This window comes from Piliocolobus tephrosceles, chromosome X (genome assembly GCF_002776525.5).
Source record: "Piliocolobus tephrosceles isolate RC106 chromosome X, ASM277652v3, whole genome shotgun sequence".
Lineage (NCBI taxonomy): Eukaryota > Metazoa > Chordata > Mammalia > Primates > Cercopithecidae > Piliocolobus > Piliocolobus tephrosceles.
Window position 1 is genome coordinate 21,783,718 of NC_045455.1, and position 19,433 is coordinate 21,803,150.

Consider the following 19,433-nt stretch of genomic DNA (forward strand, 5'->3'; position numbering starts at 1 on the left):
TTTTTTTTAAAAAAAGATCACATATATTCAATGTTTTAAAAAGCATGTTAAAATGTTCTAGGACAATCTTATTCCATAAAAAAATCTATATAGTAATTTACTAATTTTCATAAAACAATGAAAAGTATCTTCCCCCCAAATTGCTTAAAGCTGATTTTTGGGAGTGGATTTTAGGAATCTAGCTCTCCTGGAATACTGAATAACATCACTGACACTGGAAAACACGTTTGGGTTTCTTCCTCTATTTTTTCAGAATGAATGTTATCCATGTTAAAATGTTATCTCTGGGGCAAACAGGGTACTTAGAAACATTTCTCAGAATCATTCCGTGTTTCCCATTTACACACTTAAAATGTGGACTTAAGGTTACATGGACTTCAGCTTTATACCTTGGATCCACATTTGCCGTTGCTTCATCAATAATCAATATCTGATTTTTCCTGAGAATTGCCCTGGCAAGGCATACCAGTTGTCTTTGTCCGACACTAAAATTGGATCCTGATTCTGCTAATTCAGTATCCATTTTACTAGGAAGATCTTCAATGGTTTCTTTAAGTTGTACCTGTAGATGTACAAAGAAGAATGACTGCTATCATTCAAGCTGCTATGGAAGTAGCCAAGCCTCATAGACATTAGAACCTTCAGGTCCCTTCTCTTGAAAGATATAACTTAAGTGGACACGCACATGAGGCTGAGAGTTACCTTTAGTTAATGTTCAATGAAAAAGATGGTAGAGTCAACACAAAACTGAAATATTCTGACTTAAGAGAACAAACAATGGAACCCAAGACGCTCCTTTATCACTATCAGCGAGCACAGTCTGTTCATGCAGGGCCATGTGTTAACACTGCCTGGGCCAATTTCATTAAGAAAAACCTAGCATGATCAATAAAATGATTCTGTAGGTAAAATCCAGAAAGATAAAAAAAATCCCTTCTTAACTTTTAGTTAAAAGATTACAGAAATTTAGAGACAAAAAGAGTAATGGTTGCCAAGGGCTGGAGGATTAACTGTAAATGGACACAAGGAAATTTCTTTGGGTAACAGAGACATTTTAAAACTGGATTCCTGCAATGATTGCCCAACTCTATAAATGTACCAAAATGACTGAATCACTTCTAAGGGGAGCATTTTCTGCTATGTCATTTAGACCTCGATAGAGTTGGTGGAAAAAAAACCGTATCAGTGTCCCCCAGCACCTGAACTCCCTTACCAAAAACCAACATGACAGCCACCAAGAACCCCTCTTCCAGGGAAGGAGGGAAGTTTCTCAAAAAATGAAGCTCATGCTCCCAATGTAGAGTCTGAAGAAAAGGTGAAAGGATCTTTCTGGTTGAGTCAAGTTTCCCAAAGTACATTTTGGGGAGGAGTGAGTACAACTCGAGGGAAAACGTGAAAAGAAAATTACTGCCGGAAGTATGGTCCTCCAAAGATATCATCTTATAGGCACCTTACCATTTTGGAAGGTTTTTTAATCAACTGGAAAAGTTAAAAAATTACAAACGCAAACAATGGAAAACTGTGCCTCATTTGTTAGGAAATCAGGAGCTTATTCTTGGGCTGGTCCTTTCCCAAGTTTAAGCCCCGACTGTCAAAGCAGGTCAGTGCATTTTCTTCAGTCTAATAAATGTTTTGCAGTGAATGAAAACTCACGGAAAACAGCACACAATAACATCTTGCCCCAGACGATGGGGATAGATGATGTTGATATTAATGTATCTTTATAAAATTATAGCTATAAGATGATCTGATACTACATTGGGTGGTGGTTCCGTTCACTGATGTGTTTTGGAGAAATTTTATAGAACAAGAGCCAAACTCAGGTGACATTTGAGAGCTATAGAGGAACGAAGAGTCAATACACCTCCAATTAAGAGATCAGCAAGCAGATAGACGAGTGATGGCCAATAAGCAGGTGTACGGAACTACAATGCCCAACAACAAAAGGCCAAGAGTAAACGGGCAACACTGTCATGTACCTTAAATATGGAAGCACACTTCTATGAATGTGATCTTGAGTTGTACTCATGATGGAAGTCCAACTCCAAGAAACAGGAATTTTGAGTTAAGATTAAATATGGTATTGATATTTGGCATTAGCATGAAAAGTAGGAAATTAAACAAAATCCGAAGTGTAAGATTTGGCTCGTGGTGCAAAATGTTGGCCTGAAAATTATAGGATGGAATATGTCAGCTTAGTCAAGCCCTCTCCATTACAAGGAAGAGGACTTACTGAGTAGTCTTTTTACGAAACATATTCAGAGACCTATACCCCATGTGATGGAACTGATCAAAAGTAGATGTTGGCAAAGTTTTTATTAGCTTTTCCTTCTGAGTTGATTTTGATAATACTGGTAGGTGCAAAAAGGTCTTTCCGAAGACTGGCAGCCAGACTTTGAAGAAATAATCTCACACTTGCCCTTGATTTAAGTATAGGAAAAGTGCAAATAATGAACTGAACTTTCTAAGACAGCCCATTTCTATCATCACAAATATTTTCTTTTCTTTTTTTTTGTTTTGAGACGGAGTCTCGCTTTGTCGCCCAAGCTGGAGTGCAGTGGCGCGATCTCGGCTCACTGCAAGCTCCACCTCCCAGGTTCACGCCATTCTCCTGCCTCAGCCTCCAAGTAGCTGGGACTACAGGCGTGCACCACCACGCCCGGCTAATTTTTTGTATTTTTAGTAGAGACGGGGTTTCACCGTGTTAGCCAGGATGGTCTCGATCTCCTGACCTCGTGATCTGCCCGCCTCGGCCTCCCAAAGTGCTGGGATTACAGGCGTGAGCCACTGCGCCCGGCCTTTCACAAGTATTTTCAAAGCCTCAAGGAGACTCACGTGGATGTCAGATTCTGTTTCCAGGTTTTTTTGAACTTTCTGACTTTTCATAAAGGAAGTCTCTGATGCCAGAGACTGAAATATGATAAACAGCAACTCAACAGATGGGAACAAGCTTTAACGAGAACACAGCTAAGTGTGAACGAAGTGAGCGGAAGCCCATTCTGGGCAATACATGGCCCGGGAAAAATGGAGGTGCAAGGTGTGGGGAAACGAAGGCCCGGAGGACGCGGATACTGCTCATGTGCAGATTTCCGCCTTATGGGGTCCTGAATACAAGACATCCTTGTATTCTAACAGTGATTCTATCAATGTTGAACACAATTAGATGATTTCTCCACTATTCCAACATGATATAACCTAGTCTTAATTGTAGATCCCGGTATTAAAGTCGTTTTTAAATTAACAGAAATAACATGCTGCTGATTCATTTTCTTAGTTGTACCACTGTGATCTTTTGACTTTTTTCTCAGAAACGACTTCCATCTTTAGTCATTACTTATGTTATATTTATAGAGTTGCTGTTATTTAGGGGCCAAAACTGGCACTAATTCTAGTAAACTTTCTTCCATTTACAGCTGACTATTTTTCAGTATTTACGATAACTTTCAGCATTAGAAAAACAAAAACTGGCTGGGTATGGTGGCTCATGTCTGTAATCCCAACGCTTTGGGAGGCCGACAGAGGCAGATCACTTGAGGTCAGGAGTTTGAGACCAGCCTGGCCAACATGGTGAAACCCTGTCTCTACTAAAAATACAAAAATTAGCCAGGCATGGTGGAGCGTGCCCGTAATCCTAGCTACTTGGGAGGCTGAGGCAGGAGAATCACTTGAACCCAGGAGGCAGAGTTTGCAGTGAGCTGAGACTACACCACTGCACTCCAGCCTGAGCGACAGAGCAAGACTCTGTCTTAAAAACAAAATAAAAATAGGCCAGGTGCGTTGGTTCACGCCTGTAATCCCAGCACTTTGGGAGGCTGAAGCAGGTGGATCACAAGGTCAGGAGTTTGAGACCAGCTTGGTCAACATGGTGAAACCCCGTCTCCACTAAAAATACAAAAAAATTAGCCAGCATAGTGGTGGGCGCCTGTAATCCCAGCTACTCAGGAGGCTGAGGCAGGAGAATCGCTTGGACCCGAGAGGCGGAGTTTGCAGTAAGCCGAGACTGCACCATTGCACTCCAGCTTGGGTGACAGAGCGAGACTCTGTCTCAAATAAATAAATAAATACATACATACATACATACATACAGCCAAGATGACACAACCACATTCATAGGACTGTCTCCCTCCGGATGCCAGATCTTCTTTTGCATGTCTGGTATTACCCTTGCCAAGGGAGAATGGGGAAGAAATAAAAAAACTTCAAAGATAAAAGGCATCTTTCCTTTTTATGTAAAGTTGTTAGAGAGGAAAAAACTGACAGCGCTGTCCTAATCTCGAGCCAACTCTATGAGTTTGGGTTCCCATTTCCAGTTTGGCCTCATTTATAAACCAAGTGACTGTGTTTTTTGTCTGCTTTAAAGGGAGTTTCCAAATGATACCAGGTTTCCTACTAAAAAGCAGGATGAGTTCTCCAGTTCTGAACTGGATATCAATGAAAGATGAAAACCATGGAGACAGCAGAGGGACAGAATGTGACAGAGAAGTCCGGAGAAACTTGAATGGCATCGGAGTCGTGGTGCTGAATCCCTTGTGTCACATCTCTCAAGATAAACACACGCACATAACTTCATGTTTACAATCACCAGGAAGTGAGCTTCAGAATTCTCTACGAGAAGACCCTCAGACTCCATGGACCTCAGGGGAAGATCCTTGACCTATCAGAATGACCCCAGCCTCCATCAACTGGCAGTCATGAAACTTGCTGTGAAAAACTCACCATGCTTCATCTATTAGGAGCGCTCAGCCTTTCCCCCGACCGTCAAGAAGGTAAAAGGAATACAAGCACCCAGAGGAAATTTGGAAAATTCAGAAAAACCAAAGATAATAGAAAACACTCTCCTCCAGTCTTTGTCTCATTACCCCCAAACAAGCAATGTAAACGCTCTGGTGTCTTTCTTAGGTCAGGTTTTGGAATATATGAATGATGAAAAACAGCTGGAATCACACCGGAAATACAATGTGGTATCCTAATTTTTAGACACTCTTCCAAATCACTCACAGAAAAACCTACAATGCCATAAAGAAGTAATTCCCAGAGAAAAGACAAAGATGGGATAATTTTTCACTTCTGAGGGGGACCTACCACGTCTTCCACCTCATCATTTCTAGAATTCTTGAGAGACTACTAAATTTTATTTTAATTTTGGCTGTAACAAATGTAATAAGTATGAGTTACAGCCATGTTCCACGATGGTTTTTGATAGGATCATCTCCCAATTAACATCTCTTCACTGTTCATAGAGAAACGTGTTTCTAAAAAGTAATTTTACTCTCTGAGAATCTGTGACAAGAAATCTCAAGCTCTGAAACAAATAGAAAAATACCTTATGAGTAATTCTTGCTCTTTTAGGGTGTGTCACAATTTCACTAATAAACTTGTCCTGAGAATTTAGGGGCAGGGGATTGCCTTATCTTTCTTTACATTTGACAGTTAACTGTACCCACCTCTCCTCTCCTAGAATTTCACTGTACAGAGATTCACAAATTTAAATGAAATCAGAGGTCAATGGCTTATCAAGTATCAGGAGGTGAAGTAACCAACCTAATTTAGAAAAAGAAAATCCCCACAGTTGCTGGAAAGCAGGGTGGATGTGTAAGGACTCGGCAAAGACATGCCTTCAGAAACAAGAATTACTGGCAGGAAACTGTCAGGCCTCCAAGTCTACTTGCTCACAGTCAAAACTCATCTATAAATTAAAGATTTCAGAGCTATCCCTGGAAGGGCAACAATGACAAATGCACCAACTCAAAAGAACAACAATAACAATGGAGAGAAATTAATCTCTGTCACTCAGGCTGGAGTGCAGTGGTGCAATCGTGGCTCACTGAAGCCTCAACCTCCAGGGCTCACAAGATCCTCCCACCTCAACTCCCTGAGCAGCTGGGACTAGTGGACGCCACCACATCTGGCTAATTCTTTTTTTTTTTTTATTTTTAGTAGAGACAAAGTCCACTGTGTTGTCCAGGCTCCATACTTCTTTGAAATGAAGAGATCAAATATGTTAATACATACTTATTAAATGCTCACTTTTTAAAAAAACTTTTAATATTTATTTATTTTGAGATAGAGTTTCACTCTTATTGCCCAGGCTAGAGTGCAGTGGCCCAATGTCAGCTTACCACAACCTCCGCCTCCCACGTTCAAGCAATTCTCCTGCCTGAGTCTCCCGAGTAGCTGGGACTACAGGTGTGCACCACCACATCCGGTTAATTTTTGTATTTTTAGTAGAGATGGGGTTTCACCATGTTGACCAGGCTGGTCTGGAACTCCTGACCTCATGATCCACCCACCTCAGCCTCCCAAATTGCTGGGATTACAGGCATAAACCACCGTGCCTGGCCAATTTTTATTTATTTTTATTTATTTATTTATTTTGAGACAGAGTCTTGCTCTATCGCCCAGACTGGAGTGCAGTGGCACAATCTCGGCTCACTGCAACCTTGGCCTCCTGGGTTCAAGCAATTCTCTTGTCTCAGCCTCCTGAGTAGCTGGGACTACAGGCGCATGCCACCATGCCCAGCTAATTTCTGTATTTTTAGTAGAAGTGGGGTTTCACCATATTGGTCAGGCTGGTCTGAAACTCCTGACCTCCGGTGATCCACCCACCTCAGACTTCCAAAGTGCTGGGATTACAGGCGTAAACCACTGCACCCAACCTTAAATGTTTACTTTTTTAAAAGCAAAAGACTAAACTAGGTCCTGGGAGGGATTACCAGTTTTATGATATGGTTTCTGCCATCAAGTAGACTGGCACAAATTTGCAGAACTAGGCTGAACATAGAAAATCAGTGTTAAAATATACAAACCAGCAGCACCTTAATAGTCAAAGCCCTTTTCATGCAAGGGTGAGAAAATTTCAAGAAGTGGCCCAACAGGAACAACATAAATAACAAAAAATCCTCTAGAAATCAACATATTAGTATAAAAACTTAGCAAAGGTTGCAGGGTTCTGTTACTTGCATTAAAATTATATGTTTGCCAATAAATAATTATTATCCCATTCCAACTGTATAATTTACCTTTATAAACACTTTTTTATAAAACTTCAAAGCATTTCATAAATATGATCTCATTTATCTCTTAGTTAATGAAAAACAACTATGAGACGTCTTCCCTTACTAGAAATTCCCTAAGAATACAGCACTAAAATAAATGGTGCAGAGTAACTTAGTTACTAATAGGATCTCAACTCATAAATACAACTTCTAGTTTAACTCATTGCTAAAGACAAATAAAACAACAACAAACTGTTTTGGACTATAGGAAGAAAATTAAAATGAGAACAAGTGAAATTTTATTTTTGGTTTTCATCATCATCAGTATACACATTTTAGCATATCCACGTCCTCAATGATCTCCTCGGTGGTGAATAAAGTTAGTTAAACCACTAAGCTCCCCTTAGTTTCCTGCAATGCTGTAAAGCTACATATACACATACTGATGTTTAAAAATTAGAGATAATTACATTTTATCCATTACCTCTTGCAAGGCATTCCACAGTTCCTCATCCGTGTGCTCATTGAAGGGATCCAGGTTTTTCCTCATTGTTCCAGTGAACAAAACAGGTTCCTAAGTGCTCAAAACAGTCAAAGTCATTACCACAGACTCTTTTCATTTTATTCCAATGCTAACATCAACAATAGAATTAAGATACCAAAAAATAAAATTCCTGATAATCATTAATTACAGCATTACAAATGCCTGTTTACAAAACAACATATCTATTAATTTTCCACTGTACAAAGCATGCCCCAAAATACCTTCCAGACCACTGAACACTAACAAAACTGTTGCAATGTGCTATCTTAAGAAGAAAATGAAAAAGACAGGCCTGATGTTTAAAACTGCTTTCCTGGTAATATTAGCTTAACATGAAATATACGGATATAATTATTTGAGGGTCTACATCAAGAGAGCTATAGAAATTAACTATCAATCGTGTAATACTGGAAAATAACAACAGCATGATTAGAGTTTGTGCTTCAAAGCCAAATTATTAAGTATTTTCTAATTATTAAGTATTTTCTAATTTCTAAAGAATAAATTAGGATATTTTCATCATTGGCAAAACACTTTTCCAGGATTAAGAATCTCTCGCTGGGCACAGTGGTTCATGCACGTAATCTTAGTATTTTGGGAGGTCGAGGCAGGTGGTACACCTGAGGTCAGGAGTTCGAGACCAGCCCGACCAACATGGTGAAACCCTGTTTCTACTAAAAATACAAAAATTAGCCAGGCGTGGTGGCACATGCCTGTAATCCCAGCTACTTGGGAGGCTGAGGCAGGAGAATCGCTTGAACCTGGGAGGTGGAGGTTGCAGTGAGCCGAGATTGTGCCATTGCACTCCAGCCTGGGCAACAAGAGCAAAACTCCATCTCAAAACAAACAAACAAAAAAACCTCTCCAGTGTCAGAATGGGACATCCTTTTTTTTTTTTTTTTTTTTTTTTGGCCAAAGGAGATCTAAACGATTGGGGCCAGAGGCACCTCTATTTATGAAGGGATTGCCTCTGATTTTGCATCACTGAATCCCCACATTATCTCATCTGTGCATCACGGTTACCTGGGTCACAGAATCTCCTTATTAACTACAAGAGCAGGGTAACCTGAAAACCATTGTGAAGAAGGTCATAATAAAATTACATCAATTTAAATAGCTGTTCCTATTCATCTACTTCAGGAGGAGCCCACAATTAAATCACTCTTGGAATATCGGCCTCTTCCTGGATTTTAAGAGAGACTCTTGAACATAAGCTTAGGTAGGCTGTGTGAAAGTTTTCTTCTGGCAGCTGGGTGGGGTGGCGGGCACCTGTAGTCCCAGCTACTTGGGAGGCTGAGGCAGGAGAATCACTTCGACCTGGGAGGCAGAGGTTGCAGTGAGCCGAGATCGCGTCACTGCACTCCAGCCTGGAGCAAACCTCCATTTAAAAAAAAAAAAAAAAGTTTCCCTCTGGAAGGTTCTAATAAGCTAGGCCATAAGGACATAGGAGCCCCATCAGCTGCTTTCACGGATGGGGGCAGAATAGCGGATGCACAGATGTGGGTACAAGAGAAGGTGACACTCTTCCACAGGTACTGGAGAAATGCTCAAGGGAACCACTGGTCTCAAATCTCACCTGGCTTTGGGGCAGGACTGTTCCTCACTTCCCAAAAGCCTGAGAAGAGAGATGAAGGAGGTAGACTTCTTTTTTCACCAGCCATAAAGAAAAATGATACCCAGGGAGGCTCTCATCCCTTTCCCTACAGTCTCCGTTTTAAGGCTGGTGAGGAAGAAATGGATGTAGAAGGCAGACAGAGTGCCACCAAAAACATAAGTCCTCAGCAAAATGCAAAAATGGAAATGATGGTAAAATGGGCACTTTGTGTACAAAGCTGATAAAGTGGCCAATATCCTTCCAAAAGCACTGAAAAGTCACTGGTCACATGATGCTTCCAAATTACCAAATGGAACTGAAAAATTCCAAAAGTCATATGCAAGGCCTGTCTTAAAAGTACCCAACTGAAGACCAAAACCTGAACAACCATCTAAACAATGGTGAGAATTTCTTGTGAGGGGAATAACCATCATTCTGGTTATTTCAGATTAAAAGATAAAAACTTGACTTACTCTCTGTAATTATGAACTCTAAGATTCCAACTAACTAGGTAATTTCTCCTCCTTTCGTTGTTTAAATGAGGTATTCAGAAACAATGTGGCCAGGAGAGGTGTGGCTGCAATTCCTTCCTCTCTCTCTTTGATGCTCCTCCTTCTCCCCACAAGGCCCTTAACTGAGGGCATAATTCCATTCAGTGGCCAAAACCCAGAGACTCTTTGAGGACATGTGTTTGAGGAGATAAGGGGGCTAAGAGGGGAACGGGTTAAGAAATGGGCTTTCAGCCCATTTAGAGCTGTGAGATGCAGCTCTTTGCTTATATTAAACAAGTCCATTACCTTGTCTATGACGGCCTATGTTACCTGAACATTTTTTCCTTCAGGTTCCTCTCCTAGAGAAAAATCCCACCCGTTACCAGGCCTAGGGTTTGACTGAGTGTCCGCCTAGGTTTTCACAGTATGTTCTAGAGAGATGATACCTAAGCTAATTTATGAACAAGTTTCTTTGCATTTAAAGACTGATTATTCTGCCTCTGTTGAGTGATGGAAGGGCTCATGGTATTAGCACGTTTCGGAATAGTGGTTTTGGTGGCTCAAAAGAACAGGCATGTGAGCGTACAATTCAAGTCCAATCATCCCGTCTTCCATAATCCAGGGCCCCTTGCCTGTCACCTTCCTTACTTTCTTCCCTTTAGGAGGGAAACCCCTTTAAATGGATGAATCCCTCGAAAGACCAGGGGGGAGGATTAAAGCGTGATTCTTCACAGGACCCTGAGATGCTCAATTCGAGCCAACAACGTCTGCAGCTGCTTTAGGCTGAGCTCTAAACCTTGACCTCAGATACTCTGCAGGACCTGTGGAAGCTCCGCTAATGATCACCAACCATCATTGTTGGCCTTTTTTTTTTTTTGGTTAAAAAAGCCAAAATTTAAGTTTAAGCATTTCCCACTACCATAGAGGCTCCTGCTTAAATCCATACTATCAATTTAAAGGAAAATATTAAGCAATTATTTATGTTTAGTTAGCAGCATTACACAGAAGAAAACAGTTTAGTAAATAAGAATATTTTTCTTTGTTATGACATGCCAAATATATTTTTCATAATGAGTAAAATTTCAATCAAAACTTGTTGAATGAGAATGATTTAATAAAACATTAACTGACTGAACCTATATTTTTCTTTAAAGCCAGCAGGTAATTTGTTAACAATGTCTGTTTTAATATGCCAATGTGTTTTATACATGGTGTTCATTTTGGTTTCTAATTCTGCTTTCATCCACTTGCCAAATAAGAAACAATTATATTATCTTCAAAAGGTAATAAAAGTGCTCATAGTAGTCACATACTGCAAGAGCAGATAAGAGTCAAATTAATTATCATTTCTGATAGATATTATTATTTAAAGTACCCTCCTCCATGTAATGAAGTTAGTAAACTAATCTTATAAATAAGTGTTGTAAAAATGTTTGCAGGCAGAACATTTCAGAGTAGAGATTTACGGTAGACATACAATCTTCATGTAAAATATAAAAGATTTATTATCCTAAGTACATATTTTTTGATGGTATATATTTTAAAATGTCATTTAACACGAGTTTTATTTTAACCTCCATAGTTAGCAAAACCAATGCTCTGTTCAACGTATTATTTTAAATGAAGCACTAGATCAAACCTGTTTTTTTTTTTTGAGATGGAGTCTCACTCTGTCACCCAGGCTGGAGTGCAGTGGCATGATCTCAGCTCACTGCAACCTCCAACTCCCAGGTTCAAGCAATTCTCCTGCCTCAGCCTCCCAAGTAGCTGGGATTACAGGCACGTGCCACCATGCCCAGCTAATTTTTGTATTTTTAGTAAAGGCGGGGTTTCACCACGTTGTTCAAGCTGGATTTGAACTCCTGACCTTGTGATCTGCCTGCCTCAGCCTCCCAAAGTGCTGGGATTACAGGCGTGAGCCACCATGCCCAACCCAAACCTGTTTTTCATTAGGGTTTATAGGTCATACTTTTAAAAACTCTTTGTGCCAAACTGAGTAGTAATTTTGTCCTTATTACTCACATAAGACAAGTTGATATAAAACATGTGATCAGGCCGGGTGCAGTGGCTCATGCCTATAATACCAGCACTTTGGGAGGCTGAGGCAGGTGGTTCACTGGTGGTCAGGAGTTCAAGACCAGCCTGGCCAACATGGTGAAATCCCATCTCTACTAAAAATACAAAAATTAGCCAGGCAGGGTGGGGCACGCCTGTAATTCCAGCTACTTGGGAGGCTGAGACAGGAGAATCACTTGCACTCAGGAGGCGGAGGTTGCAGTGAGCCAAATAGCGCCATCGCACTGCAGCCTGGGCGACAGAGCAAGACTCTGTCTCAAAACAACAACAACAGCAAAAAAAAAAAAAAACCCACCATGTGACCTAAAAATGACCACTCTGAATCAAAGCATTTAGTGCAGTAAATTGATAATCCCTCAGCAGGACTGCAAGACTGAAAACTACAGTCTTCCTAGAGCTTTCGTATAAACTTCTGGAAGACAAGCCTCTCATTATCTCAAGAAGAAACTCTATCCACCAACCTTCAGACACTTAAAACGACCTGGGACCAAGGCAAAAATCGCATAGGGAGTTACAAACCAGCAGGACAAAGCACAATACTTTACCCTAATCTTGTCCCAAACCAGGAAACTTCCCTCTCTTAAAATATACACTGCACAGTAGCTAGCCACGACTGCTGCTGACTGGTGTCTTCAGAGCTATGTGTGCATTTCAAATCCTGAAGACCTTGATTAAGGGCAGCTCATCTCCCTGTGCCAAGGATGAGGGAATCACCTGAAGTCACTTTAAATCTTGGTTTCCCTTCTTTTTTAAAAAACTCCTGTAGCCTCTGAATGAACTGATCATCATCCATTTTCAGAAGAAAAGAACATTGTTCGCCAACAAAGGAAAAAGAATTTAAGTTGTGTAAAGTCTTCTTTACATACAAAAAGGTCACCAGCTCCAGGGAGCAGTTCCATGGCCTTAATGAAGACTTCAGTGTGCAGAAACAAAAGACTGACTGCATTAGGCCAGAATCCAATTGTATTTCTTTACTAGTAACTGCATACCTACCTCTTTTCCCTTTGAGTTTTGTTCTCAAAAAGAACTTAAGAAAAAAAAAAAGGAAAGAAAATCAGGTAATAAAAAGGAAGTCTTAAAGAGACACACTCTGGTTAACCTTTTCAACCTACTGAAGAAAATTCAGGGAGTAGAAATACCAACATAGCATAAGTCTGAGCCGTGGGCTGCTTAAAAAGTACCCAGCTTTTGCTTTGATAGAAAAACAAAAAAGTCCAACAAATATGAAAAATGAATCTGTTTAATCCTAACAAAGATTATAGCTGTTGATGTACGCCAACCCTTAGGGTGCTATCATAAATGTTGAATTTGCATGAAGTTTACTCTTTAGTTGAAAACATTTATTTGTGTCCATAGGACTGGAGGGCTCTAGGAGTAAATAATCCATCCAAAAAAAAGTTTTGAAATCCATTTTTCCAGATCCTTCAGTTAAGCAAACTCTTGTCTGAGGTATAGTATCACCTTGGTGCTCTCTTTGGGAGGTGCAGTTAACAACCTTGTGTCCTGAACACAAAGGAAGCATACATATCAGCTAACTATTCTGTTGAGGGTCATTATTTAGGAATTACTTTCACTGTTTGCTTCTTCCTGAAATTTTAAATACAAATTGAGGGGTACTTTCTTAAGAATTCAGTATTTGTTTTTTTTTTTTTTTTTGAGACAGAGTCTCCCGCTGTCGCCAGGCTGGAGTGCAGTGGTGCAATCTCGGCTCATGGCAACCTCTGCCTCCCAGGTTCAAGCAATTCTCCTGCCTCAGCCTCCCAAATAGCTGGGACTACAGGCATGCACCACCACGCCCAGCTAATTTTTGTATTTTTAGTAGAGACAGGGCTTCACCATGTTGGCCATCATGGTGTCGGTCTCTTGACCTCGTGATCCACCCGCCTCGGCCTCCCAAAGTGGTGGGATTACAGGCGTGAGCCACCACACCCAGTGCAGTATTTGTTTCTTAAAGTGACTCCAGGACTGGCCCCCGACTGTGTATGTCATCATTTCTGTTCTTTCCCAGGTCCTTGCTGCTTACTCCTAACCACGAATTTGAGTTGCTCATGGTGTGGTCAAGAGTGACAGAGGACCCCGAGCCATAAATGAAAGGGATAAGCCAGGAAGAGAGAGAACACAGAAACTCGTGCTCCACACAACCCAGGAAGCCATGCAGGCCAGACTCGCCCAAACATGGCCATTCAAAGAAACAGCACTCGGTTCTGCTTTTGCTGTGTTTGCTCCAAACTTCCTAGATTCCCTAAATCAGGGTGTGGTGACACAAGCCATTTGGCTTTCCACTCATTTTTGAGGATGAGGGGTGTATATTTTTTGCACTGTAGATCAGTAACCTTCATGTAACCTCAAGTCTCCGGCCTTCTCCACCCTCTGCAGCCAGTGAGGCCTTGGAAGAGAAAGGGCTCTGAGCTCCCACAAGGTAAGTCTTAGAGGATCTTCTGACGCTCATTAGCCCATGACACGTAAGTGAATACACTGTTTCCAAAATGATTTTCTTTTAGTGCTTAGTGTCATTTAAGGCTTTGGAAAAAATAAAAATAAATCACAAACAATTTAGTCTTTCAAAATGACCTAACTGTCCAAACGACAAAGTTCAAAGAAAAGATACCTTTTGACTTTGCTGCGTATTTGCTCTCTTTGGTTATGGTTTCTGGGAACCTTTTTTAAGTTGGGTAGACAGAAAAACAATGAGTACTTTGGGAGGCCGAGGCAGGCGGATCACAAGGTCAGGAGATCAAGACTATCCTGGCCAACACGGTGAAACTCCGTCTCTACTAAAAATACAAAGATTAGCTGGGTGTGGTGGCACGCACCTGTAATCCCGGCTACTAGGTACGCAGAGGCAGGAGAATCACTTGAACCCAGGAGGCAGAGATTGCAGTGAGCTGAGATGGCGCCACTGCAGTCCAGCCTGGCAACTGAGTGAGACTGTCTCCAAAAAAGAAAAAAAAAAAAAAAAAGAAAGAAAAAAAAAAAGAAAAGAAAAAGAATGAGTGAAATGTTTGATGAGAAATCATGCTGTCCAACAAACATTTACTGAAAAAAAACTGAGTTGGATAATTCTGAGTTCTGATTCTACTACTTATTAACTATTCATCTCCAGGTAAGTTATGAATCTCCCCGAGCCTCAGTTTTCTTCCTGGAGAATGGGGCTAACTTGATACACCCCACAGGGCTGCGGTGACAATCACTATGTCATGAGGCTCCTTGCATGGTGCTGCCAGCCTGGCCAAGCAGGGCAGGACAGTGAGGTGCGCTGTTCTTCAAACGGCAGGTGCAACCAATGGATCATGAAATCACTTTTGTAGCTCGTGACCATCATTATGTCTTTTATATGAACCAGAATAGAATGGATATAATAGAAAATATCAGGACGTAGAAGCATGGAGTAATATTGTGTTGTGAGACTTTTGTTTCTGTGCATGTGTGTGCACCTACACAAGCCCACACTAAATCATGCTGCAAAGCAGAGTTCCAATCAGGGATTGCGCCAGCCAACATGGGTTTAAAGTCCCTAGGAGAGGGTTCAGGAACTCAGGATCTGGCATATGGGATTTGCCATAAATTCCATTTGAATCCTGGCTCTGCTGTTTCCTTTTAGTTAAGTGGGTTAAGCTCTCTGTGCCTGTTTGAAAATATGTCAAATGAGAATGACACAGAATTGCTGTGAGGATGAAGTGGGAGATGGCAAGGAAAGAAGCTAACCACGTTACGAATTCCACAAATGTTAGGAATTCTCATTACCTGTGTAACTTGTCTGCATGCAACTATCACTAAAGCACTGGATCTAAGAGGGACAAGCCCCTGTCCTCACGCAGGGCTGAGAACCAGTGTCAGCTGCCTGCTCAGGAAATGCAAAGCATTAGTGGGGTACTGACAGTGGTCAGGAATGCCACTAAGACTGGGGTGGGGGAGAGCCAGAAAACAAAGCAATAGCCTCACCTTTTGTTACTTGTGAAAAAAACATGAGATTTCTCTCTTAGGTTTTTACTGTGCATTTTTTGTTTGTTGCTGCTTCACTATTTAAATTTACATAAACAATTTGGTTAAAGGAATTCACCAAGGATCACAAAAATAGAAACAGAAGTTAATGAGCCAAGTCCTTCTAGAATAGTGAGTAGCAATAATACCCTAAAGGCCTCTACCCCAATCCTTAATTAGAAATAGTTACTATTTATTGAGCATTCCTCAGAACCCAGAGTAGGACCACAAACATGTTCTCATCCAGTAAAATCTCCACAGCAAATCTGTGAGTTAGTAATTACTAGGCTTGGTTTAAGGATGAGGAAACTGAAGCTTGGAGGCTGAGTGACTTCATTGAGGTCACACTTGTATCAGGCAGTGCTGGAATAAAAATGTGGGTCGTGTTGACGCTTAGAAGATGCTCTGAAAGATTCTATCCCAGGTAGTCTGCTGAATTATTTCCTGGGTCGTATTAAGCATTGCACAGTCGCTCTAGACTGTGTTACTTTTTTTCAACCAACATTGAGCCTTGGAGACAAAGCCATACAAAGTTAAAAAAGAAAGCTTCTATGTTTACAATGCTTGGAGATCAGGATCTACATGGATACAAAGCTTAGCAGTGTTTTGTAAGCATGCTTTCTGGACTACATACATAGAGCATTTGCTCAAAAGTAGGGTGGAAACTTATGGAACTGAACCAAAACCTGGTGATGTCAAGGTATATTTAGTCTTTGCTCAGATGTGCTTCCAAAACATTACTGGCAGAGCCAAGAATCATCTAATGTTACTTCTTTATTTAGAGTTCTTTTATGTACACAAGCACACAACTATTTCTTATTAAGAAGCATTCAAAGTAATGCAGGGCACGTTCCTAGAACCTTTCATCCAAGGATATAAAAGTACTTTACAGACATGCCCATTACCTCTGCTGAGAAAACCTCATTTGGCCCATTTTTGAGATGGGCATAACCAAAATAAAAAACTTGAGAATTTATACTCTCATTTTCTACTGTAAGCACTAAGTCATGCTTCTAATAGCCAGAGGGAATCTAATGTGCTAAACATTTCTTCCCATTTTATCCTGAAAGGGATACTTTTTGTTCTTTAAATTAAAAATAAAAAAAATTGTTGTAAAATACACATAGCATAAATATTACCGCTTTTGCCATTTCAAAGTAAACATTTCAGTGATCTTAAAGACATTCACATTGTTTTGTAGCCATCACCACCATCCATTCACAAGATGCCTTTCATCTGACAAAACCGAAGTCCTATATGAAATAGTGTAACTCCCTATCCTCAACCTTCCCTCAGCCCCTGGTGGCCACCCTTCTACTCTGTGTCTCTGTGAATTTGACTAGTCTAGGTACCTCATATTAGGGGAACCCTCTAGTGTCTGTCCTTTTGTGACTGGCTTATTTCACTTAGCATAATGTCTTTAGGGTATATCTGCATTATAGACTGTCAGGATTTTCTTCCCTTTTAAAGCTGAATAATTCCCCATTGTATGGATGGACCACGTTTTGTTCATCCACTCATCTGGTGACGGACACTTGAACTATTTCCACCTTTTGGGTACCATGATGATCATGGATGTACGAAACTCTGAAATCCTGCTTTCAACTCTTTCTGGAAGTGAAACTGCTGGATCACGTTAGCTCTCATTTTTTGAGGAACTCTATACTGTTTTCCAAAGTGGCTGTACCATTTTACATTCCCACCAACAGTGCACAGGGTTCCAATTTCTTCACATCCTCAAAATTACTTAATAGTAATTCCAATTGTTTTAGAGGTCAGTGCTAGGATAGCCATAACTATAGTTGGTCTAAGATAAAAATCACATTCTCCTTCCCTTCCAGTGGCATGTTCTCTACGCTTCCTAATAAATGGGCATTGAAGAGTTGTTTATTTCCACATGCCCAGAAAGTTCATTTCTGCCTGGGTTTTACTCGTCTCCTGTGTTTATCTTCTCCAGAATAAATGGTGTGTGTGTGTGTGTGTGTGTGTGTGTGTGTGTGTCTGTATGTGTCTATGTGTGTGCTCCTCAGCTCCCCCCAGTGACTACAGAGTGTTAACAAAAAAAAAAAAAAAAAACCCACATTAAAAGAAAACAAACAACCCAGTCATGTGTAGAGCTGAATATGCGGAAATGTTAAAGTGAAGGACAGGATGGCCACGAGGCCCCACAGCTGCAGACCCCGCGCCGGCTTGGACAAGGTCTATGTTGCTCATGCCTATACACCTGGAGAATAGTAATTACTCAATGAATACTTTCTGAATTTATGTTAAATATGAACCAAAGCAATGACAGGAGCTCTTATTGTACAAAGAATCCAATCTCAAGAATACTCCTTGAGAGTCACACTTCTGCAAAGGAGAAGAAAAGAAAATAGACTCAGAGTCGAGAAAGGGATGGCCAATTTAACCCTCCACCATCAGAGCAAACACTCACTGGGTCTGTGTGAAGAACACCACACACTCTTACAACAGTGATCGTAAGAAAGATGAAGATCAAGTGGAGAGAGATGGAATTCCTTCTCTCATGTTCTTCCTTGCTAGTTTGTAACAACCTCCTGGTTACAATCATTCACCAAGAGCTACATTCTAAAAGTCACCACAAAGCAACTATAAGTTTTTTAATTCTCACAGCCCACAGTTTCACAGAAAGCCCTTCAGGGAGGGAATCACCTTTGAGAAGGTAGCTTTAGTTCCTACAACAAAATTCCAACATTAAGACACTTAAAATCCACATCTCCCCATAGGAACCTCCCCAGCGCTAAACAAACCATGCATCATTTTGTTCTTTATGGTTATCAGTGGATAAAACTGTGGCATCTTAGTATAGAAACCTATCTGGGTAAGTTATTCACACACACACACACACACACACACACACGAACAAAGCCAGATATCTAATGAAAATACCTGTTGAAAATATCTGCTTATAAAAACATGCTCTATTGGGTGAAAAAAAACAATCCTTTCATCCAATTAAAAAAAAGCAATAAAAGTAAAAGCAATTAAACATAGTAGCTCTTATAAAAGGGGCAGGTAAGGACGCTATGACTTGCATACCTGAGGTATGATTGACATTTTCTTCCTTAAATCGTGAAGTCCAATTTCAGTTGTCAAGATCTTATCAATCCAAATTTTACCTTCGGGTTCTGACAATCTAAAAAGGGCCGAGATGAGGGAACTTTTTCCAGCTCCGGTTCTTCCCACAATGCCAACCTACAGAGAGATCCAGGAGGCAGGATTAAAAAAAAAAAAAAATCACAAGATGCAGCAAAACTAGGAGAAAACTTTCGGTTTTTGAAGAAGAATTAAGGACATTCTATATTGAGTGTAGTCTAAGACTTTCCAAACCTCAGCACTGATGACCTTCTGAGCTGGATACGTCTTCATTCTGGGGGCTGCCTCAGGCATTGTGGGAGGTTTGCTAGCATCCCTGGGCCCTACTGCATAGATGCCAGGAGCACATTCCCAGAATGATACCACCAAAAATGTCACTGACAAATGTCCTCTGGGGCAAAACTGCCCCTGGTTGAGATCCACTGTTCTAAAAAAGAGTTTAAAATAACAATTCTTTTACTGGCATTGAAAAGTCAACAGTCTCCTAAGTGGCCCATGAAAAGGCAACTTTTAAATTAACTTTACTGGCAGGATCTGAGTAATTTAAATTTCTGATAATTTCACAGGGATATTAATTCAAGACAAAGGTGTCAGAAGTGACATAAACGAGTATTCATTCTTCCAGAGTTTTATTATTT

The 19,433-nt window shown here is 40.6% G+C and overlaps 1 protein-coding gene across 1 annotated transcript in view; it reads right to left on the minus strand.

Moving 5' to 3' along the window:
* ABCC4 (ATP binding cassette subfamily C member 4) overlaps nucleotides 1-19,433 on the minus strand; it is a 285,679-nt gene that overhangs the window by 25,576 nt on the left and 240,670 nt on the right. Inside the window, exons 25-27 of the mRNA XM_023218080.3 lie at nucleotides 18,739-18,894; nucleotides 7,480-7,569; nucleotides 390-562 (exon numbers count right to left, since the gene is read on the minus strand). Of these exons, the coding sequence (XP_023073848.1) occupies nucleotides 390-562; nucleotides 7,480-7,569; nucleotides 18,739-18,894 (419 nt within the window). The remainder of the gene's footprint in view (nucleotides 1-389; nucleotides 563-7,479; nucleotides 7,570-18,738; nucleotides 18,895-19,433) is intronic.